The 26,444-nt window shown below is 35.9% G+C and overlaps 1 protein-coding gene across 1 annotated transcript; it reads right to left on the bottom strand.

Annotated features, from left to right (window-relative positions):
- Nucleotides 1-219: 219 nt before the first annotated feature.
- On the bottom strand, nucleotides 220-4,397 carry LOC127849140 (zinc finger BED domain-containing protein 4-like). The gene is made up of 5 exons (XM_052381860.1): nucleotides 3,892-4,397; nucleotides 3,389-3,500; nucleotides 2,982-3,159; nucleotides 2,566-2,702; nucleotides 220-1,978 (listed from the first exon to the last, which is right to left on the bottom strand). Exons 1-5 carry the CDS (start codon nucleotides 4,134-4,136, stop codon nucleotides 1,661-1,663), a joined length of 990 nt encoding a protein of 329 aa, XP_052237820.1. The 5' UTR covers nucleotides 4,137-4,397; the 3' UTR covers nucleotides 220-1,660.
- Between the last annotated feature and the right edge of the window lie 22,047 nt (nucleotides 4,398-26,444).

Below are 26,444 nucleotides of genomic sequence, written 5' to 3'. Positions count from 1 at the left end.
TACTATAGGATAAAAATGGCACAAAATGCTCTTATTTTCACAGTCTTAAAATAAGACTAAGGCTTATAAATCAGACTGATATGCCACTTGATAGTAAGTGTAGTCTATCATACTGTTATCACAAAAATGACTAGATGTTAAATATTGTAAATATTATATTTCTGAAAGTGGCATGTCTCATATAATTCTCTAAATAAAGACTTCAAAATGGCCATCATTGAATGGAAATTAAATAAGCATCTGCTCCTGGAATCTCATATTGTTGACATGGACCAATGTGAATGCATCATATGTAAATAAGGATAAATGGGCAAATATATGCGCAAAATATCTCTTTACCGGGGGCATAATGCATGATAAAGGAAGCAATTAGTTTGTAGGCATGACTTGGTCCTGACAGAAGGTAGAACTTTTTATACAAAAAACGTAGGTTTTACAAGGAAACTGAAACAATACCCTGAATACTGTTATATACAGCTGATCCACTTCTACATTAGGGATGTTTGTAAAACATGCATGCTCCCCATATGGGCTGTCAGTTGTAGGGGCAGCCATTGTGTGAATACGTTTTATGTCAATGTGACCTTGACCTTTGACCTGAAAATCTATAGGGGTCATCTGCCAGTCATGATGAACGATGCAATGTACCTTTGAAGTTTCATGATCCTAGGCCTAAGTATTCTTGAGTTATCACCCGGAAACCATTTTGTTGTTTCGAGTCATTGTGACCTTGACCTTTGACCTAGTGACCTGAAAATCAATAGGGGTCATCTGCCAGCCATGATCAATGTACCTATGAAGTTTCATGATCCTAGGTCTAAGCATTCTTGAGTATTATCCGGAAACCATTTCGACTGTTTCGAGTCACCATGTCCTTGACCTTTGACCTATTTGCCTGAAAATTAATAGGGGTCATCTGCAAGTCATGATCAATTTACCTGTGAAGTTCCATGATCCTAGGCGTAAGCATTCTTGAATTATCATTCGGAAACCATTTTACTATTTAGAGTAACCATGACCTTGACCTTTGACCTATTGACCTGAAAATCAATAGGGGTCATCTAACAGTCATGATCAATGTACCTATGAAGTTTCATGATCATAGGCCTAAGCATTCTTGAGTCTCTTTTATGTTTTAACAGAAAATCTAGTTTAAGCCGAAAGTGTCGTTCCTGATAAGCCTGTTCAGACAGCACAGGCTTATCCGGGACGACAATTTACGCACATGCATTATACCCAGTTTTCTCAGAACAAGACACAAATAAACAAAAAATCTGCAATATGACTAGATTAAAGATGAACATTGTTAACGAATTCTTGAATCAAAATTCAAAATGTACACAATACTGAAAGTAAACACATATTAAATCTAAGTGTTCAGATTATCACATCAATAAATTGAATTGTTACAAAGTCATTCTGTCCCCCCGGGTGCTTCTGAAGCACTCAAAGTTGGTTTAGCTTTAACCTTTTTAACTTTAAGGTTCTTCGTAAGGAAGACAAGTTTATCTACATTTTCTGGCAACAGACAAGCCCTTCAGACCGATACAAGGTATCCTGTAGTAGAAAATACTCTTTCACTAGCCACAGATGTTCCTTGGATGATCAACTATGAACAGGCAACTCTAGCTAGAATAGGATATTTGTCAGACCTTGCCCCCTACCAGTCTATTGGATTCCCTTTCAGTTTCGCCCTTGATTCTTTCAGATAACAGTTCAGCTCTAATTTAACTTTATCAGCAGCAGAAGACTCTTCTTTAGTAATGAACACATCAAACAAACGTCCTAGAGCACTTGTTGGTTTTTTGTCATTATCTGCCTCTGGGGTGTCTTCAACAACAATAGCTGGCTCTTGCTCCTTGTAGTTGTTGTTGTCATCAGATTGCTCCTCATCATTCAGGACGTTCAACTGAGGGGGCTGGTCACTGTCATCAGCTGTGGCCTTAGCTTCCTCCTGTGTGACAGCTGTTTGTCTCATCTGAAATAAATAAAATTTACAACAAATTTTACATTCTGATGATTTTATGCCACATAATCCTTATGTGCTAATGTGTAAATCTGTTATCTCTGTGATACATATGTTTTATATCAAAAGGCTCTAATTTCTCATTAGTTGAATCTATATAGAATTATTACATACATTTCCTTATTACATCAGTTGTGTTTTAATGAATAAATGTTTTATTTCTTTTTCAGCTTTTATATGCATGTTGAACTATTTTCCTATGTAATACAAAGTTGGTTGTTAAAAGCTTTAACCAGCCTATGTTTATTGTTAAAAGACTTGCCAACACAAACATATTGAATTGCATTGGTTTTGAGCTTTACATAGTTAAATAAAATAAGCTTATATCCTTAGTTCCTTACAATATTAACCTGATCCATGACCCTTAAGAATAAAAAATAATGATAAAGTGTTCATAATTCCAGTAAATTTAAACAGATGTTAAACAAATACATTCAGCTTTTCTATTTTCATAAATTAAGGGATCAGGTAATACTGTAAGGCAATATTATAGGAGTTTACAAATTATATTGCAAATTATAAATACAAAGGAAGATTACCAATCCCATCCGAAGAGCAATGGTAGACATTTTGTTTTTGATGGCTGCCAGCGCATCAGTTATGTTCTGATCAGTGATGAACTGGATATCCCTGAATCTTGGGTCAACAAGGCTGCACTCTACCAGAAATAATTCTACTTCATTGTACCTTAAAATAATAAAATAAATTTAAATTTGAATTTATAAAAAACATGTTGCGAACTATGTCAAGGTTCTAAAATAAGACTCTTAAATATGTAATAGTAATACTAGTTAATAGTAGTTATAATCGGATAAATTTTCGACCATAATACTACAATGTTTGGAAAGTAAATAATTCAGTCATTTGCTTGATTCAGAAATATGCTCAAACTGTGCAGTGAAACACACTGCCTTCATTTCAACCGATTAAAAAACTAAGTCAAGTTAAAAATTACCGTGTTTGCAGATCATGGCTGCGAGCATGGCAGCCTTGACTCTTGAGATGGTTTCACTGTCCAAATCATGCGCTGTCACATGCAGAGTCAGCAGCTTCTTGTAGTTGAATATAAGAGAGACTGTCAGATACTTCTCACCACACAGAACTGTTGCAGCTGTCTTGAATGGCTCAAGGAGCTAAATTATAAAATTAATTTTTGAGAAATAAAAATAGGAAAGTTAAAATATATACCTTGTTGGCAGTCTTTAGGTAGGATAATAATTATGTTATTAATTTATTTTCATTTTTAATAATAATAAAACTCTTAATAAAAAATACTAGTAATCAAAATGGCAAATGGAGGCACACTGATAAAGTACTTAGGCATTCATCAAATATATAACTATAAAATAGATTCATGAATACCTTAATCAGCTGATCTATAAACTCCCCATCATCTTCAGTAAGCGGGGGTTCCTTGATTTTCAGGTCACGCAATTTCATAGTGGCATCCACAGCAGTTCTCTGGCCAGCGAATCTATAATATGTAAAAAAATGTAAATTAAAAGATATTCAGGACGAGAACAACTCTTCACAAGTGAAGGAACCATAAAGAAACTTCTTCTCAACTATTTCAATTATTTTCTTGTACCTAAAACAATCAATTTATGTGCAACATATAAATGTTGAGTCAGTTGTCGCCACTATAACTCTTAATTACTAAAATTCATGTTTTATTTGATAGAAAAGGTAAAACAAAGCAAACCAAAGTGCTTCCTGACAGACATTTAGGTTAAATATAAAATTCATTTAATAAAAATCTGAAGAACATGATATAAATATTATGTACTTTTTGTAATATTTGATAACTAATACTTATTTTTGTGATTTACCTTGATATCATTTTGAGACTTTATCATCTTGCCTACCTTTCTAACATGTCAAAGGTGCTATTCCATCGTGTGTCGACATCTTGAATGAGCCGGAGGGGTTTCATTCCAAGGGCTGTGGCTATAGCAGCGAGCCGTGCTGCTGCGGTACTGCTTCGATGGAAGAATCCTACAATCCGCCTTACTTTTTTCAACAAATTGGAAACAGTTTCATTTTTGAGCCCCTTGTGAACTGTCAAATTAAAGACGTGAGCAAGACAACGCACATGCTGCAAACCACACATTTGTACTGCATTAACAATTTTGGCTGCATTGTCTGTTGTGATGGCAGGATTTTGACCTTTTTTACTAGGTTCCACTCTACTATAGCCGAGTTAAGAACAGCACTCAAGTTTTCAGCTGTGTGACTTACATCTAGGTGTCTTGTTTGCAGAACAAAACTTTTCATTTCATAATCTTTTGAAACTGTATGGGCAGTTATTGTGACATAGCTTTGTGTAGCCCGGCTAGTCCAACCGTCAGTAGTTAAGCTAACTGCTTCTTCATCCTGGATTTCAGCCATCATTTCTTGTCTCACTTCACTGTACAAGTTAGGAATCATGGTTTCTGCAAAGTATTTCTTGCTAGGAATAGGGTATTTGGGGTCGATACATGCAATCATATGACAAAATCCAGGGTCGTCAACAATACTAAATGCCATGAAAACAGCTCGCGAAATCTTTGTATAGATCCCAGATTTAACACTGTACTGCTCAGTAGTTGAAGCAAGTCTAACAAAATCTGTTATTTTCATTTGTGTTTTTTGTTTCTTGGATTTGGAGGGAGATGAGTAAGTTGCTTTGCTTGATGACGCCTCATTATCTTTACGTTTGCCGTTGTCATGCTTGTCAGATTTTAGTATGTTAAGTGACCCGAATCGACGCTGCCCTAATGCGACGCATTTTTTGTTTTGCCTCTGTTTGATACATAAGCGAGTCGCTGCGAAATCCGTTGACGTCATACAATAGCACATGGTACTCTACGCACAATTTACTATAGTTATTGTGTGTTATGTGGAAAATAGCGGGTTAAAAGGTAAGATATGGTTGATCGGTTTGCAATTGATGGATTTTTATGTATTTTACTTAATGCAAAACTTTTGAACACTTTACACCCAATTGTCTTTGTTAATAAGACCGTGGGATAATTCATCGGTTTCGTCTGCAAAAGTTCACTATTTCATTCATAAGTCACGTGACTGCCATTTGACAAAACATCGTATAAATAGATTTATTTTCACTATGAAAAAGGTGTACGCGTAAACTTTGATTTGAAGTCCGGATATGTTTTTGGTTATGCTGTAATACAATTTTAACTATATGTAGAAAGTGCTTATGTTGGTAATTGCATAATATGTTTATTACTAATTTTCATTTAATTAATTATAAGTGCAGGTTCCACAAAAGAAGTACAGGTTATATTCACATATCTTCCATAAACACAGCTTATGACAGGGTCGCTGACACAGGCCCCTATTAAAACCACTGCCAGACAGTATGGCATCACACAATTAAAAATCTTAATTGATTTAATTAATTTCAGTTTCATATTACTTTTACAGCAATTATAAATTTAAGTACAAAAACCATGAGTTAATATTTTATTCATTCAGTCTCCACATGAGTGATATTTACATTGAAATCATGTAACCAATCAGATGCGTCGTTTTAGGGCACTCTCAACAGATATGGCCGCCGTTACATAGACATTGGTCATTTCGTTTTTAAACGAATTTTTGTTGATAACGCAATCAATTGAATTTAAAATGTGTAAATAAAAGGTACATGTGTAATGAAATAACAAAATTACTTACATAGATCCCTATATTGAGCAACAACACTTCAACAAACTGCTTGTATGAGTCGAAACTGGGCACTCGAGAATAAGTGTGGAAGTCTCGTTTCTATGTGTTTGTTTAAATTAGAGGTTGTTCCTGTTCTGTAAACCAGTGAAACCCTACAAACTTTACAAATGGCATTTGCCTTATCAAGATCCGTTGAATTGCTTTGCTAAAAAAAACGAAATACTTCCAAACGGAAGACTTCAATTGCTTCGGAGCATCGTGGATTGTTTTCTGCACAAATGATACGCCACTAGACTGTGTTTGACCATAATTTTGTCAAAAAGTAGCGATAATCATGATGAACTACATACCAGTCAGCCTTTAAACAAAAAGAAACAATTTAAAGAAAAGTATTAAGGCGAAAGACACAATTACCGCAAAGGAAAGGTTAAACTCAACTAAGATCCGGATTCGAAACCGATTTTACCAATTACGATTAGATCCGCGAATCCTCGTTTGGATCCGTGAATCTCGGATATTTCGGATATCCGGTGATGCACTACTATCAAGTTTCATGATCTAAACCGTAAGCATTCTTGAGTTATTATCCGGAAACCATTTTACTATTTTAGAGTCACTCTGACCTTGACCTTTGACCTAGTGACCTGAAAATCAATAGGGGTCATCTGCCGGTCATGATCAATCTACCTATGAAGTTTCATGATCCAAGGCCTAAGCGTTCTTGAGTTATCATTCGGAAACCATTTAACTATTTCGAGTCACTGTGACCTTGACCTTTGACCTAGTGAACTGAAAATCAATTAGGGTCATCTGCCGGTCATGATCAATCTACCTATGAAGTTTCATGAGCCTAGGCTTAAGCGGTCTTGAATCATCATCCGGAAACCATTTTACTATTTCAAGTCACTGTGACCTTGACCTTTGATCTAGTGACCTGAAAATCAATAGGGGTCATCTGCCAGCCATGATCAATCTATCTATGAAGTTTCATGATCCTAGGCCTAAGCTTTCTTGAGTTATCATCCGGAAACATTCTGGTGGAAAGACCGACCGACCGACCGACATGAGCACAACAATTTACACCCTCTTCTTCAAAGGGGGAGGGGGGGGGGCATACAAGTTTATGAAAATCAAGCAAGTCAGGGAATTTTTTTCAAATGACTGTGAAAGTGAAATTTCCATGTGAAAATGATTTCAATTTTTTTTCTTAAGTACTTTATTCAACCATTGCATATAATGAACTGTTCTGCATATAATTTGCCATTTTGAAAGGAGATAACCAGGGTGACAGAGAAAAGGGATATACATTTGAGATCTGGTCAGGGCTCCATATAAAAGTGGTTATATTTAAAAATGTTTAAATACCGCTTGACTTAGGTTCTTAATTCATCTAGTATGAACATTTGAACTATATCTTTTTAACACTAACAAATAATATTTGATGTACAAATTTAATCTACCAATGTGACAGATACTACTTAACATATACATGTATTTGACTGTATTGAATGGAGTAACTAGCTTACATATCCATTTGAAAAAGAGATCAGGAGATGAAATATTCATTGCCTGAAGCACCGACCCTGGAGCTATGTTTATATATCTTTAAACACACTGATTAAAGAAGTAAAACAATACATTGATAAAACAGAGGGAAAATCATCCCCTCTAAACAATATGATACATAATTATGTATTATATTTTTTATCTGGATCTGGATAGGTACACAGCAGGATATTTAGGGGTGCGCGCTGCGGGAGAGATATGGGAGTGACTTATATTTTGGATTTCATTTAATTCACTGAAATTCATCACTGAAGTTACCGTATGATCTCATTTGATGTAGATGTACATGATTGTATCAAGCAACATATATTAAATTATTATCAGTATTAATTCACTGTCATGATTTCAGTATCATTTTAATGATTTCAGTCTAGTCTATCAGTATCATTCATATGCATCAATTTTGTAAATATCAATATAAGTACATTGTATACTAGATGCAAACATATTTGAAATAATACAGTTTGATATACTGTATATAATGTAACTACACATCCAAGCAGTGAGTTCATCAAACCATTGCAATCGAAACAGCTGATGTGCCAAGGCACCAGCAGAAAAGTCGAACGCCTTCTGACTTAGTGCATTTTACTATTTATAACATCTACATTAGTTACAGATACATGTTTACATTTGTATGTGTTTGGAAAAATGTATAATCTTAAATGACATCTTCTGACAATGCATTTCCTAGATTACAAAATCAAGGCCCTGGTCTGACACATTGGTACGTTAACGTTAAACTGTTACCAGGCTTCTGAATTTAATTTTTATTGAACTATGCAAGGAAATCTTATTTGGGGTGTAGCCTATCGTTTGCTCCACGCACAACTATCGTAACTCCACTTTTTTCAGAAAATGACTTTTCTGAATTGTTCATAGTATTTAAATGTTCTACATATACTGTAACATTACTAGCACTATATTTCCAATCTTTATCGTTGAAATGGTGATAGTGCAGAAATATCGTAACTCAAAACTAGCTTTTTTTTCCCAACAAGACTATCGTTACTTGAGTTACGATAGTTTTGCATACAAAAATGCATCACATTATGATAATTATTTCATGCAAAACTATCGTAACTTGAGTTTTCAGGGCAAATTTTACATTGAAATTTGTTAAAACTTAGTACTTGGAATGTTTTTATTTTATTTTAAGCATGGTTATAGTTAAGGTTTCCCACATTAGTAAAAAAAGTGCATTTTATATCCTTTTGTTGATTTTTTTCTGTTTTCTGTTCAGCACATCATTGCAACTTAGATTCTACATCCATCATTATTGTTGATAATGTGTTTTTTTGCCTAGACCTTAACCATGTTTTCTCCTTGAGCTTTTCTTAGAGCCATTAAAATGTTGGAGAGATTTCCTGCCAGTAGGCCAAAATTGCCAAAATTGAATAACTGAATATTTCCAATTTTTAACAAATACCTAAACTACCGGTAAGCGAAATAAACAACTTTATAATTTATAATGTCTTCAAAAGAGTTAAATAATAAAGTGAAAAACTGTTTGAAAATCTTTGTTGTGTAGTAATTAGAATAAAGGATATAGCAATTTGGGAAATCTACTTTTTCTGTAGATTTTTTCATTCACCATGTAGACACATTTTTAGTTTTACAGCTCATATGAGTAAATGTGTCGGTATGGGTTTTTAGCTTAGTGTAAATTAGGGTTATATTGTAGAAATGTCAACATCGAAGCATAATTTAGTTTTATTGCCAGTTTACAAAACAAAAGAAAAGGTATTAAATACAATATATTAATTTGCAAATTAAAATCCGCATTAAAATAACAAGGAAAATGCAACATAAAGATTCTTAAGCGATGTATTATGTTGATAGGCCAACACTGTCATACATCTTTGACAAGATTGTTACCTAGGTTTGTACCCATTGAAATGTATGTGGATTTAAGGATTCAGAGAATTTTTAGGAAAAACATCAGCCATATAAATTATTACCGGTACTATTAAAAAACGATTGTTTTCAACTATGGAAAATTAATTTAAGGGGCCTTTTCACAGATTTTGGCATGTATAAAAGTTTGTCATTAAATGCTTTATATTGATAAATGTAAACATTGGATCTAAAAATCTCTAGCAAAAAAGAAGAATATAATTGAATTAAGAAAAAACAGGTAACACTTAACAGGGCTCAAACCACTGACCCCTTGAAATTCAAATGCAAAGGCAGACAAGGGGATAGGGAAGCGAACATAATGGGTAGTCCAAGGAAAACTAAGGTTGTGGTCGTTAGGAACAGTGAACATGAGGTCAGTAGATAATGGCATAGTTAATTTGAGGTACATAGACAGGCAATAGAATATTAAAGTTGATGTCAGTAGTTTGGTGAATAAATATAGGATCTGGCACGAGTTGTCATATCATACCATATTTGATTAAACGAGTTCAGGAATTTTGTTAGTAAGCGAGCCTTTGGCGAGCTTACTAACGAATTTCCTGGACTAGTTTAATAAAATATGGTATGATTTAACAACGAGTGTCAGATCTTTTTTATCACATGCTTTTAAATGAGCAAATAAAATAAAGATTTACGCAAACATAAATGATAAATCCCGAATGTTGTTTACATTTCGTGACGTCATTTGACGCATTGCAGCAAAATAACAAAATGCGATTGGTCAATAAACGAAAACTAAGCCAATGAAAACGTTTTAAAATGTTGTATTACACATGTGTAATATAAAAAAATATGTAATGGTTGTATTACATGAGAAACAGGGTATAGCATGTGATAAAGGGATATAAGTTGGTGATGGGGAATAGTGAGGTGCATATAGAAAGGGATACGAAGAGTATTGTTGAGGTTGGTAGTCTAGGGAATAGTAAGGCGAGAAGTCTAGGGAATAGTGAAATTGTGGTCATTAGAATAAGGAATATTGAGGCAGCTATTTAAAAGAAAAAAGAAGTTGAGGTTGATAGTCAATGGAATTGATAATTGTCAACAGAATAGTGGAGTTGAGGTCAAAAGTTAAGTGAGGCAACTAATGTATAGAATACTAGTAGTATAGTTGAGGTCAGTTATCTTGGGAACAGTGAAGTTGAGGTCAGTTGTTTAGGGAACAGTGAAGTTGAGGTCAGTTGACTAGGAAAAAGTGAAGTTAAGGTCAGTTGTCTAGGGAATAGTGAAGTTGAGGTCAGTTGTCTAGTGAAAAGTGAAGTTGGGGTCAGTTGTCTAGGGATTAGTGAAGTTGATGTTAGTTGTCTATGGAATATGAAGTTGAGGTCAGTTGTATAGGGAATAGTGAAGTTGAGGTCAGTTGTATAGGGAATAGTCAAATTAGGGTCAGTTGTTTAGGGAATAGGGAGGCAGCTTGTCAATGGAATATTGATGTTGGAGTTAGTTGCCTAGGGAATAGTGAAGTTGAGGTCAGTTGTCTAGCGTATAATCAAGTTGAGATCAGTAATCTAAGCAATGGTGAGAAAAATAGACAAAATAGGTTGATAGTCGAGGAAAGGTGTGTCATGTTTTCTAAGGAATAGTAAAGTTGAATAGACTTCCCTGGAAAACTTCTATGACTGTAAGGCATGTTTATAAAATACATTTGTATATTTAACAAAGCGGGAAAAGGTACATTGATTTCGATTTAAAGGGACCTTTTCACAGATATAGGCATGTATTGAAGTTTTTCTTAAATGCTTTATATTGATAAATGTAAACATTGGATCTTAAAAGCTCCAGTAAAAAAAGACAAGAATACAATCAAAGAAAGAAAGAAACAAGTAACCCTCTACTGGGCTCGAACCACGTCTGACCCCTGGAGTAAAAATCTATCAGACTAAAAGTCTATTGCTAAGACCACTTGGCTATCCGTGCTTACACAATGAGTGATGTATTTTATACTAAATATTAGCAATCTTCGTATCATGACAAAATATAACGACAGCAACAGAACTCTCCAAATTATTCAATCGTTTTGTGTTGCAACGCTTTATAATTTTCAGGTTTTTAAAGAAGTCGAAAGATGCATGGATATTTTAGAGCATGATAAATGTTCAGTATTACTGTTTCCTCACAAATATCATAATTACAATGAAAGTTTGCGAATCTAAAACAATTTTATTTAATTATGTCAATTTACCGCAACGTGAAAAGGCCATTTTAAACCATAAACATGGACATCAGTTATCCAAATCAATTTAAGTATCAGTTTTGTTATGAAAGTGAGGAATTTACTGTAACTATATGTACCTTTACACAATAAAGAGACATACCAAGACCCAGCACAATATTCTAATGAGGGATAATTTGATTACTTTAAGCAAGTAAAAATAGAGACACCATAGGTCTTTGTGCAGACTACCTTTTTAAAAGGGTGCGCCATTGATTTTTTCTACTTATGCCTCATCAGTAGGGTAACAGTCTCTTCATATACAGGTGTTAACTGGCCATTTGATAATTTTCATATTTGTATTTGATTTAATGACCGTCTCTGATAATTTCTTAAAACGCTGTCACTTTGGATTACACTCCAATTCCAATCCATCAAAAATTTAGTTAAATTTACAATATAAAGAAGTGAAACTCCAGCTGCTGGAGCAGTATTGAATTTTCATTAAAAACAATTAGTTGGTCCTTTATTTAAGGCAAGTGACCGATTGCCCAAACAGTACAAAACAGCACAATACAGCACAATACAAACCAACATAAACACAAAATATGAATAAAGCTGGGGTCACCGCCTTGGAACGGTCAATGCAAAGCATTGGGGGTTTAAACCTGGTTATAGAGCGCTCAACCTCACACTTGGTCCAGCAATATTCAAAATACATTTAAGTGTAAATAAAATTTAACGTCATAGCATTGTAACTCAAATTAAACAATAATAAAAGGGAATTAAAACGCATTCAATTTAATTACTATTTAATTACTCAATTGCATTGAAGATACAAGAGTAACAGAATTACAACTTTTTGACGAACGATCAAATAAAACTATTAACAATTGTCAACTACATTCCTTCTTTATAGAAAAGATTTGAGAATATAGAATCATATAGTTAATATCTCAGATAATCATCGCGCAAATAGAGGAAGAAGCAGCAATAATGGGTGTAAAAATTCCATATTACATAGCTTGGTTGTTTATGTGACTGCTAAACAAATTAAAAATAATTAAATCAAACAAGAAACGCCTATCAGAGAGAAAATATAAATAAAATGCATTATCATTATAACCATCAATTATTATGATAATAGTCTTGACAATATTAATATTAATTAATAATAATTATTCTGGATTTTAGTTTAACTAAATATGTATATTTTAAAATACATCCCATTTTTTGTTTTAGATTTCTGTGCATATATAAAGATTATTATGTTTTAGAAATACATATGAAAAATAAATTAATACTATTACAAGTATTCTAATTCAACACCAACTAAAAGAGAGCTGAATATTTAATTACTGATAAATTTCCAAAATATTTCCATAGTTTCTTTATTTGTATTAATTGTTAAGTTAAAAACAATGATAACAACAATCAATATTGTTTATATATTTTGTTTTATACTGTTCAAGAGTTATTGAATAAAGTTTCAAAATATTATGTTTCTGTTTAGATTTTCCTGAACTTACTGTAAGTCTGGCCATTAGAAATGATTATAAAAGTTGCCAAAATTAAAGCAGACAAATCTTTTCAATTTATAGCAGCTGAAAACTTCAACAACAAAAAATACGATAGTTTTGCAACTAAAAATTACTTCCATTTTTATGGTATTTGGCATGCAAAGGTATCGTAACTTAAGTTACGATACTTTGTCGTGAAAAATTCACCCAAAAAAATTAGCATTTTCCCTGCAAAAGTATCGTAACTAAAAAAAAGGTAAAGATATAAAAAAATATAAAAGTTAATTTAGATTTAACTATCTCATATTTAAAAGATTGTTATTTTGTACTCACATTAAGGAACTTCTGTCTTTTAGAAAAGAATTGAGAAAAATAAAACGTTTTTTTCTTCTCCTGTAAAATTTTCAAAAAGTGAGTTACAATAGTCTTGTGTGGAGTCCACGATATCTGGATTTAGGTGATCTTCAAAAGTACATTTCCACTTTAGCTCTGTCACAAGAGTTCTGGTAAAATTCAAGTCACATATTTAAATCTAGGCCATGTCAAACTCAGTGTCAAAGACAAACGAAAGATGCGTTCATTAATTATTGTCCCATTGTTTACTACTGCTGTAAGGTTTTGTATAATATAACTGATGACTATCATGTGAGAGAAAATTGGCATTATCTTAGTATATTATGTTAAGCAGCCATTTAGATAACAAAATTGGCTAGTTTTCAATGTCGCTTCTGGGGATCAAACCCGCAGCGCAACCTCCGGCAATCAAAGTCGACACTCTACCACTAGGCTTTTAGGAAGATTCTGAAATTTTTCGATCCCTCGAGAGCAACCATACCAAAAATGAAGTCAAATATTGCCGACTGGGTTTTAATGAGTCGGTTCATGAGAGAAAATTGAAAGTGCAACATCTCTCACGCCCCATAGTATCGCCTTAAGTAATATTAAATTCTCAACACGAAAGTGCTGGAGTCATTGATCCCGAGGTACCAGAAAAAGGGAGTCTAATAAGTATTCAATTAAACTATTTGTTATTGTCAGAAAACCGCTCTTAAGCAAACAGCTTTCAAGCAACTGCAGGCTGATCTGGATCCAAACTGGCCAAAATCGCCTTAATGTCTCTTTTACTGTGATTCAGTTCATTTAACTTTAACATGATATCTACTCCTATAAATATGAGGTCGATATACATGGACTAAACGGTAGATAACGTCTAATTATTTGGACTAAAATGATATCAAGTACTTAAATAGAAAGAAGAAAGAATACAAACCAGTAATTTGAGTAAAGAGTTTGTAATCACTGTTGAATTTCAGGACAATTTGGTGATCTGCAAATCCCATATGATATGTTGATATCGGGTATCATAGCCATTCAATAAGTCTCAAAATGCTCGAACAAAATTGATAAAGCAAAATGTGACTTAAATTGATAACTAAAAATACCACTATCATCAGTATGCCAGTTTTGCCCTGTCACTGTCAAGCTGTCAAGATCCAGAAAGTGCTTCATTCACATCGTATATATCCTTCAAATTCCATCCATTGTTGCATTAGCGTAATTTAGTGAATAAATAACTTATATATCCTAAATGACAGTTTCTAAATAGCGAAACGATTAATGCTGTAAGAAAGTTTTGACACGAGTGTCATCATTCTCTCATGGGCGCGGCAAGTGTTTTAGAAAGTGCTTCATTCACATCGAATATACAGGGATTTCAAAAGCTTTTATAAACCAGGAGTAAATGACCCCTGGACTGACATTTTGAGGAGTCAAATTGAAAAATGTTGGGGTCAATTTTGAAGCGCGTTGTGTTTTTGTCTGTATTATTCAATTTTTAGATAAAATGTGCTATAAGAGCAACACAATATCTTAAAAGGTTATACTGCTTTATTAAATAAACATAATACTTAACACAACATAATGATTATTTAATGAATTGGTACATTAAAATCTACTTCCTTATAACACATTTAAGTCTTTAAACACATTTAAGTAATTTAAGATATGTACCGGAAGCACCTTTTCATCACATATTTATAGTCATTATATTATCATCATCTCTATGATAGCTCTTCGAACAAAACACAATCTAAATGCATGGAACATCTATATCTGTTATCCTAATACTATACATGTCCGAAATATTTACACTTAAGAATGCCTTACCTATAGTAGTTTTACTTTAATAATCAAATTTTTTCTTGTTGTTATCTGGTATAACAAACCTTATCAAATGTTTGTTATATCCAGTTGATGCTTTCTCCATTACTGAATCACCATTACTTGAATCGCAATTTGAATCGCCAGCTTTGAATTGAACGCGGGTTCAATGTTACGTTCCATCCATTGTTGTCATTAGCGGAGATTTAGTGAATAAATAACTCATATATCCTAAATGACAGCTTCTAAATAGTGAAACAAGCCGATTTAGGCTGTAAGAAAGTTTTGACGCAAGAGTCATCATTCTCTAATGGGCGCGGCCATCTTTGAATGTTGAAACACGAACGACAACTCTGCTAGGGGAATGTTATCAACTAAAATCAGCGAGGTCGAGGTATTCCGATTAGAAAAAACTGCGCTATCTCAATCGGACTGGCTCGGTCTTTTACATAGCTTGCCATTGTGAAGAATTTTTTCATGGTATGTTAACCTTGACGATGCTGCTGAAAGCAGCAGCGTCAAAAAGCAGTGGCGGTGAATAACTGAAAAATGTAAAACGGCGAAAGATTTATTGCGCAATTTCGTAGAAGGAAGGAAGTTTTTCTACAGCATGTATTTACTGGTGCAAAGAAAATTAACAGAACGCAATATATTTATTTATTTTCATGACATTATGTGTGATATTAACTTTGATTTATTTGTGCATTATTGAAAGGTTGTTAACATCTAGACGTGATATAAATAATGATAACACTATTTTGGAATGTATTAAGTTGATGCAAAACAAATCACTGGGTTGCAAATTAAACAAGAAAACAGCAGACTTAACAAGGCATACGTTACCCAAAAGAGGATTTCCAACTCTAAGCATTAAAAAAATCTTGCAATGTTGTTTATAAAGAAATCCACATTAAGTTTATAATATAATAAACAATAAAATATTTGAAAACAACAACAACAACACTTAAAAGCAAAAACCAGTCCAACAAAATAGAGCACAGAGCAAAAAACTGATATCAACTTGGGAGCTAAATCAACTGCGCTATACATGCTTGAATCATAGTACAGGAAAACAATAGGTACGCACTATGCTCGCAATGGAGTTGTAGAACATGTTAATATGAAAACGACCTAACGAACATAATTCATATTGAAATTAATTGCTTCAGAATGCATGTCATTTTGCCCCGCTCATCTCGTCGAAGACTTGACCCAGATTCAATATTGGTCTTGCTATTGCCTCAACACACGTTCTAACTAAGATTTATTAAGGTTGAGTAATACATTTTGATTTTGGACTCGCTTGACCCAATTAAAAATGTAGGAAAACGTCCTTCAATATTGATACATGTTTTTCGCTCCAACGATGTAAAAGTTTTTCTAAGATTTGATGGCATGACCTTGTTCTGGATGCAATTGACATAGATTCAAAAATGACGAAGTGCTCTTGGTTATTTGTTGTGGTCAGTCAATGTCCAGCCTTCATCGTGCGCAGGTGAAGAAGTTAACGCAACCGAACCCATCCATACACACAAACAAATCTAACAAGAAAAGGCTCTCAACGGAAAAAGAAATACCTTACATAAATCCATAAAACAATTTCAAAAACACATTTAAACCCTATTGCCTGTAGCTCAATCGCATAGAAAGCATAATGTTTACTGAGATATGTCCGTTTCCAAAATTTGAACCCAAACTTTTGCTGATTGAGTTCGATCGCAACCGGACACCACATTTAAAACCCAAGTGCGATCTTGAATGTAACAAATAAAGTACATGTGTACAACAAATGCAAAATACCTAATCCGTATGGCCTTGCAGGGTCTGTACGGGTCGCTCCGTGTGCATGTCCCACACTTTCAGTGTGCCGTCAGCAAAACCGAATACCAGGTAGCGGCCGTCTTCCGACAGCGCGACGCACGTGACCCTATGCGCACTGCCGCTTCCGAGGAGCTGCTGGCTTGGCTGGGCATTCCGAAGGCCCCAAATGACTAGGTCACCATTACGCATGCCCGTCACGGCTTCGGCTTTTGGTAATATGGCGGTGACTTCCGGATTTGCGTCTTCCTCCGACTTGCCAGATAACCAGTCGCTCATGGGACATATCGTCGCGCAGTATTCTCCTTCCGCCATGGATAACGTTCTCCCGGTAATGAAGTCCCAGATCTGGATGTTAAAAAATACAAATGAATAAATGATAAATGAATAATCGTTATATTTCATGGATAACGCCATGGATAAAGTTATATTATTTACACAAACTTCATCCCAGACATAGCACAATTGCATAAACGTATTATAAAGCCTACCGGTTTTTTGCACAGTTAATGCACGTTCAGAGGTGGCTACCGATTACGTACAAAGTTAATACACGTTCAGAAGGGGCTACCGGTTGTGTGCACAGTTAATACACGTTCAGAGGGGGCTACCGGTTGAATGGACAGTTAATACACGTTCAGAAGGGGCTACCGGTTGTATGCACAAGTAATACACGTTCAGAAGGAGCTATCGGTTGTGTGCACAGTTTATACACGTTCAGAAGGGGCTACCGGTTTTACGAACATTAATACACGTTCAGGAGGGTCTACCTGTTTTGTGCACAGTTAAAACACGTTCAGAAGGGGCTACCGGTTGTGTGCACAGTTAACACACGTTCAGAAGGGGCTACCGTTTGTGTTCACAGTTAATACACGTTCAGAAGGGGCTACGGGTTTTGTGCACAGTTAATACACGTTAAAAAGGGGCTACCGATTACGTACAAAGTTAATACACGTTCAGATGGGGCTACCGATTGTGTGCACAGTTAATACACGTTGAGAAGCGGCTACCGGTTGTGTGCACAGTTAATACACGTTCAAAAGGGGCTTCCTGTTTTGTGCACAGTTAATACACGTTCAGAAAGGGCTACCGGTTGTGTGCACAGTTAATACACGTTGAGAAGGGGCTACCGGTTGTGTGCACAGTTGATACAAGTTCAGAGGTGACTGCCGGTTGTGTGCACAGTTAATACACGTTCAGAAGGGGCTACCGGTTGTGTTCACAGTTAATATACGTTCAGAAGGGGATACCGGTTGTGTGCACAGTTGATACACGTTCAGAAGGGGCTACCGGTTGTGTGCACCGTTAATACACGTTCAGAAGGGGCTACCGGTTGTGTGCCGAGTTGAAACACGTTCAGAAGGGGCTACCGTTTGTATGCAGAGTTGATAGACGTTCAGAAGGGGCTACCGGTTGTATGCACAGTTGATACACGTTCAGAAGGGGCTATCGGTTGTGTGCACAGTAAATACACCTTCAGAAGGGGCTACCGGTTGTGTGCACAGTTGATACACGTTCAGATGGGGCTACCGGTTGTGTGCACAGTTGATACACGTTCGGAAGGGGCTACCGGTTGTGTGCACAGTTAATACACGTTCAAAAGGGGCTACCGGTTTTGTGCACAGTTAATACACGTTAAAAAGTGGCTGCCGATTACGTACACAGTTAATACACGTTCATATGGGGCTACCGGTTGTGTTCACAGTTAAAACACGTTCAGAAGGGGCTACCGGTTGTATGCACAGTAAATATACGTTCAGAAGGGGCTATCGGTTGTGTACACAATTTATACAATTTCATAAGTGGCTTCCTGTTTTGTGCAACGTTAACACACGTTTAGACGTGACTACCTGTTTTGTGCACAGTGTATACACGTTCAGAAGGGGCTACCGGTTTTGTGCACAGTTTATACACGTTCATATGTGGCTTCCTGTTTTGTGCAACGGTAACACGCGTTTAGACGTGGCTACCTGTTCTGTGCACCGGTAATAAGCACTATATAAAGTGGTTAATGGTCTAGTGTTCCGATAATAAACGTTATTTCTTTAGTGGCTACTGGTTCAGTGCACCGGTGACACCACGGGATAGGCAGAGTAGTTAATATTAAACATGTCTACAGCATGTTCGTTCTCTCGCATGTGTGATTTCAACAGCCCAAATCAGTATTTATCCTACAGCTAAATGATTTTATAGAACAAATACGACTCATAAAGAAAAGAGAATTTTTTCTCCACGGATATTTTTAGATAAGGTTTATCCCACATATATTTTTAGAACATGTACATAGGGGCTACTTTTTTGGCATTTCACCCCTGATTGCGTCATTCAGGTCATTGGGTTTGCAGTCGTTTAACAAGTTCACGAGTGTGTGTGTTTACGATGGATTATTATAATCTGAAAAATGATGAATTTGAATAACAGTGTTGGGATATAAAACTGGAATGAAACTGATGAGACTGCATTTTCGATTTCGTTAAAATGTCGAATGTACTCAAATAACGCGATTTTTTTGTTGAACAATTGATGGATTAAATTTAAGAAAAGCGTCAGTGAATTGTTCTTTTATCTTTTCGAATAAAATCGATGTTGAATTCAAAGGGTAATTTCTTTGATGAATAAGTCGTTCCTTTGTCAGTCGATCAAAGAATGTCGATCCACAAAGAATTGCCGCTTACATCCAGTGCATTAAAATGGAAAAGATGGATGGCGATGAAGAAATGTGTCCAGAATTTTAACTCGTCCTGGAAGCAAATTAAACTTTTCCAAAAATAAACATTGTTATTACACAACTTTGTGTTCGGTAAGTAGAACAGTAACCAATAGATATTTTACTTTTTTATGTCAGTAAGTAAAAAAGTGTGTAAATAGAAGAGTTGTTTATATACTAAAATAACAATATCGGCGGCTATAAATGCTGAATCATGCTTCACGTAATGTCTACACATTTGGTAAATTTCAAAATGGCAGCCATTTGTGTTTATGGTATTTTACAGTGGTGAAACAAGAATCGTAGTTTGAACACAACCGTCTGTGTTCTACTTGAGTATGTAACATTTGGAACGCTGATTAAATTAGAATCGAGGCGTATAGCGATATTTTGTCGCGTTACTCTTCTTTTGCGTGGAATTTTCACGGACTATTTCGAGTTCCGTAAACGGAAAAGATCACAATATTTCTACGCAATGTTATATTCAGTTAATTTAATGTGTTTATGCTTTTATTTTATCAATTAAAGACTATTATTTTGATTGCATCAGGAATATATAAAATAAAAAAATAATGTTGGATAAATAGAATACTATGTTAGTGTGATTGTGTACTTAAATTTATCCCACTTGTCTCAGAAAGGCTTTCAAGGCTCGGCTAGCCTCGCCATGTAAACCTTTTTTCACTCGTAGGCTTAACTTAAGTACACAATCACACTAACATAGTATTCTCTATACCTTCAACGCCGCAAGCGATATGAAGTTTGTGTCAGCTTAAATGACAAATAAATAAAGCACAGTAAAGTGGAAACGATCTATAAACGATTGTATATCTTTACATTATTGTGAGATTGGAGAAAAAAACGAATGCCGGACAACGACTACCCGGTGAAATCCTGTAATACCAAACAAGATATCTTGCATGCTTATTTCTAAGCTAAATTTTACTATTTTGTATATCCAGATTTCACCAAGCAGTTTCGTTGTTCGACATCCAATTGACCTAAAAAGCACATAAAACATTATACCATTGCAAAAACATTTATTCACTGAATATTTAACATTTAATTTTGACTAGCTTTCTTGTTCCCCGGTTTGGACTTGTGGCCATGGTTTTCATACTCATCGTGTTGATCACAACTTCGATTCAACAGGTCGTCGAGCAAATTGTGCCTTTTAGGACAACCTACCAGCAAACAGTTAAAGCCACAAAGGCTAACTTTAAAATAATATGCCCAACTGAGGCTAACTTAAAAAAATATGCCCAACTGAGGCTTACTTGAAATAATATGCCTAACTGAGGCTAACTTAAAATAATATGCCCAACTGAGGCTAACTTCAAATTAAAAAGTGTCACAAAAACTTACTTGAAAATAATATGCCCAACTTAGGCTAACTTCAAATATAAAACTATCACAAAAAGGCTAACTTCAAATATACGGCAACTGAATTTTAATTATTAAAATTAAACCAAAATTAGCTAAATTACATAGTTTAATCCGTGGCTGACCCTGGGAAGCAGGCATCAATGCCAATTTAATCTATTAGAATATCAACTTAAGTATAACAAAGTAATATTGTGAGGTCGCTGTCCGCCATAGAGCGCAAAGAGTTTGCAAACTCGGTGCTTTCACAGCCAAACGAAATAGAAATGATAATTATCTTTTGGTGACAGCGAACCTAAACTGATACTGTTTGCCGGATGAGTACGGGAATCATTTAACTGTCCAGAGATTTACTCAAAACATTTTGAGGTCCCTTTTTGAACGCATGCAATGCACCCGCTATCTGCTCAATAAAGACAGAATTCCCAAGGGAGGATAGGTGTACTCCGTCTGCAGAGTTCATAGCGACAAGATCATCTGAATAACGCCACGAACTGCGTGAAAAAATTTGGGACCACACATTTTACACTTGAAACTGAAAGCATCATTTATGAAGTTAATAATGACATCTATAAGAGAACGAATGTTTTTTAAATCCAGACGACCCAAGTCATTACCACCGCAGTGTAATATGATAAAATCTGGTGTCTCGGCAACTTTCTTCAATGCCTTTAATTTGCTGGCAACGTCCAACAGTGACATTTTCATCCAACCCATCCCTGCCACATAATGTCTGCGTCTGTTAAAACCCAGATTTACACCTTCCGGCCTCTGTCTCGCCGCTACAAAAGCTTGCTTGACTATGGATAAACCAAGGATCCACACTTTGATTGTACCTAGGAATACTTTGTTCTAGTTACATCAACGCCCTTACTATAACAAAATATGTAACGACACGCTGAAGCTTGAAAAAAAAATGTTTATGACAATTGCGGTAATGTATAAACGGATTCAGGCTTAAGATAAACCCGATACGCCTCTGAACGCCATCTACCAGCTTTCTTGATAGTTTCAACATCACAACCTGCCATTGCCGCAGAAGTTGCTGCCCCTATTCTAAAGGAATGCGATGTAAACTTGCCATAATCCAGCTGCAAACAGCCCAAAGCTTTTTTAAGAATGGCTGAAAATTGGTATCTCGTTAAGGGATTTACATCTAAATGACAGAAGAATGGCCCACTAATAAGTGGGCGTCTTTTCAGGAACCCCGAAATGTTGTTTACCGCACATATTTCTGTTGAAGTGGATTTGTTTATCTTTAAAATTGTCCCTGAACCATATTGATCTGTTTTAGAAAACCTAATAGCAAGTTGGATTATGCCATCTTTCTCATTAACCAGAACATGATTGTGAAATAACCATTGAAAGAGAATTGTTTTGATGTGACGGCAATTTCGCCTACCTTAAGAAAGCCGAAAAAAGCAAGGCTATATGCCGCAGCGAACAAGTGACTCCCATACATATTAGTACATACTATAGGCAAAACTGATCTGTTTCAATATATGCGTGGTTATTGGGAATCTAGACCCTCTCCCAACCGAAGATCTCTTTAAACCTTCCAAAGCCTTCTCAATGACATAATGCCTGGAAACATCTGAAACGCCCCTTATTTTACATTAAAAACTGACCGCTTTCACGTACAAACAAGCTGTGGAGTGGGGCAAACCCATCAATGATAACTAAGAAATAAACCTGACAATATGCTCTAAAGTTTGGGGCAAAATCATTGTAAATTATATTTGTTTCTGAAGTTTTCAAATTGTTGAAAACCATTGTTGTAAGCTTCCGTTGTATTATCTGCAAATGCCACCTTTAACAATCGCTCAGACTCAGACTGGATATCAGAGAGTGGAAACGTGCTGGTATCTGGCATGGATCCTGGTGTGCATCTGGACATAACTTCCGGAACCTGTCCCATTACTTGCGAGAAATAGAATCGGCTATATAATTCACATGAGTAGAAATATGCAAAGACTTAACTACGATACCAAATTCCATAGCTAACATAACAAATGCCCTCACTAGCTGCATAAGCCTCTTTGACTTTGATGTTTGCTTATTGATAACCATAACCAAAGCTTATTTATGCGGAGTAAAACTTTCATATGCTGTAACTTTCTAGCCCATAGGCACAGGCTAAGAATCACATGGACCATTTCTTAAAAATGTGATATCTTTCATAACCGAACCCCATTGTTTAGGCCAGGGAAAAAATGACCATTCTCCATTGAAAAAGCAGCCACATCCAAGATTAATAGAACCTGTACTGTCTGCGAATAATTGTATAACACTGCTGTCTTACCATGAGTCCTGAGGAATATGTGTTACACCATTAAATTTTTCTAAAAGAATTAACCACATATTTAAATCGAGCTTAATTGCCTCTGTCATACGTAATGTATGATGTGGATGTTTTGCACTGACCATTGCATCATAGCACCTACGCAGGAAACTCCGCCCTGCCCTTATAGCTTGACAGAAAAATGAAAAATTTCCAACCAACGACTGAAATTCCCGTAATGTAACCTTCCTTGTCTGAAGTACCTGCATTATAGCTACCCGCAACTCCTCGACCTTAAGCAATGGTATCCGAATGATCATGTTAACAGAATCCAGCTCTAATCCTTAAAATATCAACCTCTTACATGGACCGACTGATTTCTCCTCAGCAATATGAACTCCCAGCAAGCTACACACCTGTGCGAATGTACCAACCAGATCATTACAATGTCCCGTATTGTCAGCCCCCGCAAAAATAAAGTCATTTAAATAATGCTCAAATGAATCCCTTTTTACACAATAAGTAACTAACCACTGCAACAATGTAGCAAACTTCTCAAACAGTGCACAAGATACTCTGCAACCCATAGGCAAACATTTATCTATGCAAATGTTGCCATCATTATCCTTCAAGCCTAACGAACAGAAATCGTCTTGACAAATAGGTAACAGCCGAAATGCTGATTTGGTGTCACGTTTGGCCATTTCGGTGTTAAAACCAAGCTTAGAAATCGTATCTGCCACTGTATCAAATTAGGTATAATTCACACTACTAAAATCATCACTTATGCCATCATTAACACTACCTCCTTTTGGAGAAGACAAATGTGTAATAAGCCGCCATGATCCATCAGATTTCGGAACGAAGCCAACAGGCGAAATTTAAAAAAAAGTATTGGAGAATACTTAAACGGACCTGCAAATCTACCAGCTGCCACCTCACTGTTTATTTTTTGCTTTAAAATATTTGAACGCAAATGTGCAGACTTCAAATTGCATGCATCTGTTGAAACACTTGGCCCATTAAACCCAATACGAAAGCCTTTCAAAAATCCCTCTTTAAGTATTCCAGCATCTTGTAAATTTGTATATATGTTCAAGTATGAAATAAGCACATCAGTATTTATCGGTGATTTTCCCAGACTTATATCAATAGTTTCGCATAAGGGTGTCTTGGTCTGAAACCCGGTCTAAATTCAGCAAAACGCGGGCCCTGGGGAGCAGGGACCCTGCCTGTCAAGAATCCTTTATTTCCTTGAACCTGCACTCCGCTGAAAGCAGACATACACATATTAAAAGGATGATTACCACTACATCTAAGACAACTATGCCTATATGGACAAGGATCCCTAACACACCTACTGTAATTAAAGTCATAACATTTCCTGATCATGACTCTTTCTGCACCTAACCAATGCATAGAAGAACCTACATATAGCAACCATAGCTCATAATCAATTTTATCAAAGCGGGTACCTGCAGGATCAACCGCAAGGTGAAAACAAAACTGCTGGTCATAGGCTTTCCAACCCAGCCCCGCATGCATCCTTGCCGCAGTCCTAATTGTACTCATGTACTTGAGTAACTCCTGCGTCCTGTGAGGATGTGCTGTTCAGAAGATACTAGCATATACTAGAAATGCGTCTGATCACGCTTCAATTGTATTTATTGATTTTGAAGTGGTTTGATAGCCAACATCCCAGCTTGACTGAGGTTCAAACCATGCACCTGTTCCCCTGGTTGAGGCTATAATAGTGAAGCCATATCCCTACTATTTTACATAAGGCGGTGTTAAACTAACTCCGATCAAAATATCTATAATTGTTTACAGAGCAAAGCATAACAGGACAGACCGTACTCCAATATCGAACGGTGGTTATCGATTAATGATTACCGCTATTATATTAATTGACATCTGTTAAGGAAGTAAAATAAACTAACGACTCTGTATGCTGTTGCTGTGATAATAGAAATATGTTACTCGAGTGCTGTGTGGTGAATCCCAGTTATATTCTGAATAGCCTCACACATTGGAGCTTGACTGCGGTATATATTTGAATTCTGCATTACCAAACGAACGCACGGAATAATCAGGGAATAGGAGGTATTTAGTGTTTGAATACACTTAAGTTAGTATGTATTATCCAGTGGCAATTACAGTTATTGTTTGCATGTTTAGTGCATGCTCATCAGCGTGTTCAACATCTTGTGTATGCATCAAAGATCGGGCGACGTGTAGAACACCGGACCCCCGTGGACTAGTTCTCAGTGAACATATTCGCGAAGTGGTTTTGCACGATGTAATTGCATCGCTTCTTACCAACAACACATTTTCATCCAACCCACAATGGTCGCAGATAGAAAGTCTGGAAATATGGGCGGTTGAAGGCCAATCTCTCGGCAATCGTGTTTTCACAGGACTTTCTGATCTTAACTACCTTGGATATCACAATGAGTACATGCGATACATGGAGAAAGATACATTTTATGGTTTGGAAAATGTTACAGAACTGGACTTTTCCAGGAACATTCGTGTTAGGATAGAGAACGTCACAAGCAGCTTGAAATCGGATCACCTTCCGCGATTGAAAACATTAACACTTACTGGCATAAATTCGTTTTACTACAGCTTCGATGCGAAAGACGATTTTTTTCGAAGCATCGCTGGTCACGACAAAAAGAGGAATATAACGTACCTGGATATTTCAAACGTAAGCTTTTGGGAGTTTAATGTCCAAGCTTTCGTGCAGAGCGGACTTTGTGATTCCGTCCATGAGCTTTATTTGAGGCATGATACACTGCAAATCATTCCCGGAATGCTGATCACTGAGCCTTGTATCAGTTTGAAGATAATTGATCTCAGTTATTCAAAACTTCCGAACGTCGGGCCCTTTTTTTATAATGCTATGTGCATATTAGAAAATTATTTCGTCAATGTGCAGGAGCTGTATATGAACGGCTTATCCAAGTACATGATGACTCCATCATTGCCAGATAACCTAGATGATGACATCTTGTCATGTGTGTACAGAATGAGGAAATTGAGCCTAGAAAATAATTTGATCAAACTGTTGAAATACTCTGTAAAACTTCACCAAGATACCCAGAAAACGGTGGAATGGCTGAGTCTATCTGGAAACGTTATCGAATACATATACCCACGATTCCTATCGCCATCTGTGAATCTTCAATATTTAGATTTATCGGGTAATCACCTTCACAAGATGCAAGAAAATTACGAAG

Source organism: Dreissena polymorpha, chromosome 10 (genome assembly GCF_020536995.1).
Source record: "Dreissena polymorpha isolate Duluth1 chromosome 10, UMN_Dpol_1.0, whole genome shotgun sequence".
Lineage (NCBI taxonomy): Eukaryota > Metazoa > Mollusca > Bivalvia > Myida > Dreissenidae > Dreissena > Dreissena polymorpha.
This window is presented reverse-complemented; position numbering and strand designations above follow the sequence as displayed.

Bases quoted from the DNA above. Each gene is read 5' to 3' on its own strand.
- LOC127849140 (XM_052381860.1), bottom strand. From the start codon at position 4,136: ATGTGTGGTTTGCAGCATGTGCGTTGTCTTGCTCACGTCTTTAATTTG. The intron at 3,501-3,891 runs GTAGGCAAGATG...TACATATTATAG, and splicing joins ACCTTTGACATGTTAGAAAG to ATTCGCTGGCCAGAGAACTG. The intron at 3,160-3,388 runs GTATTCATGAAT...TTTATAATTTAG, and splicing joins TTATAGATCAGCTGATTAAG to CTCCTTGAGCCATTCAAGAC.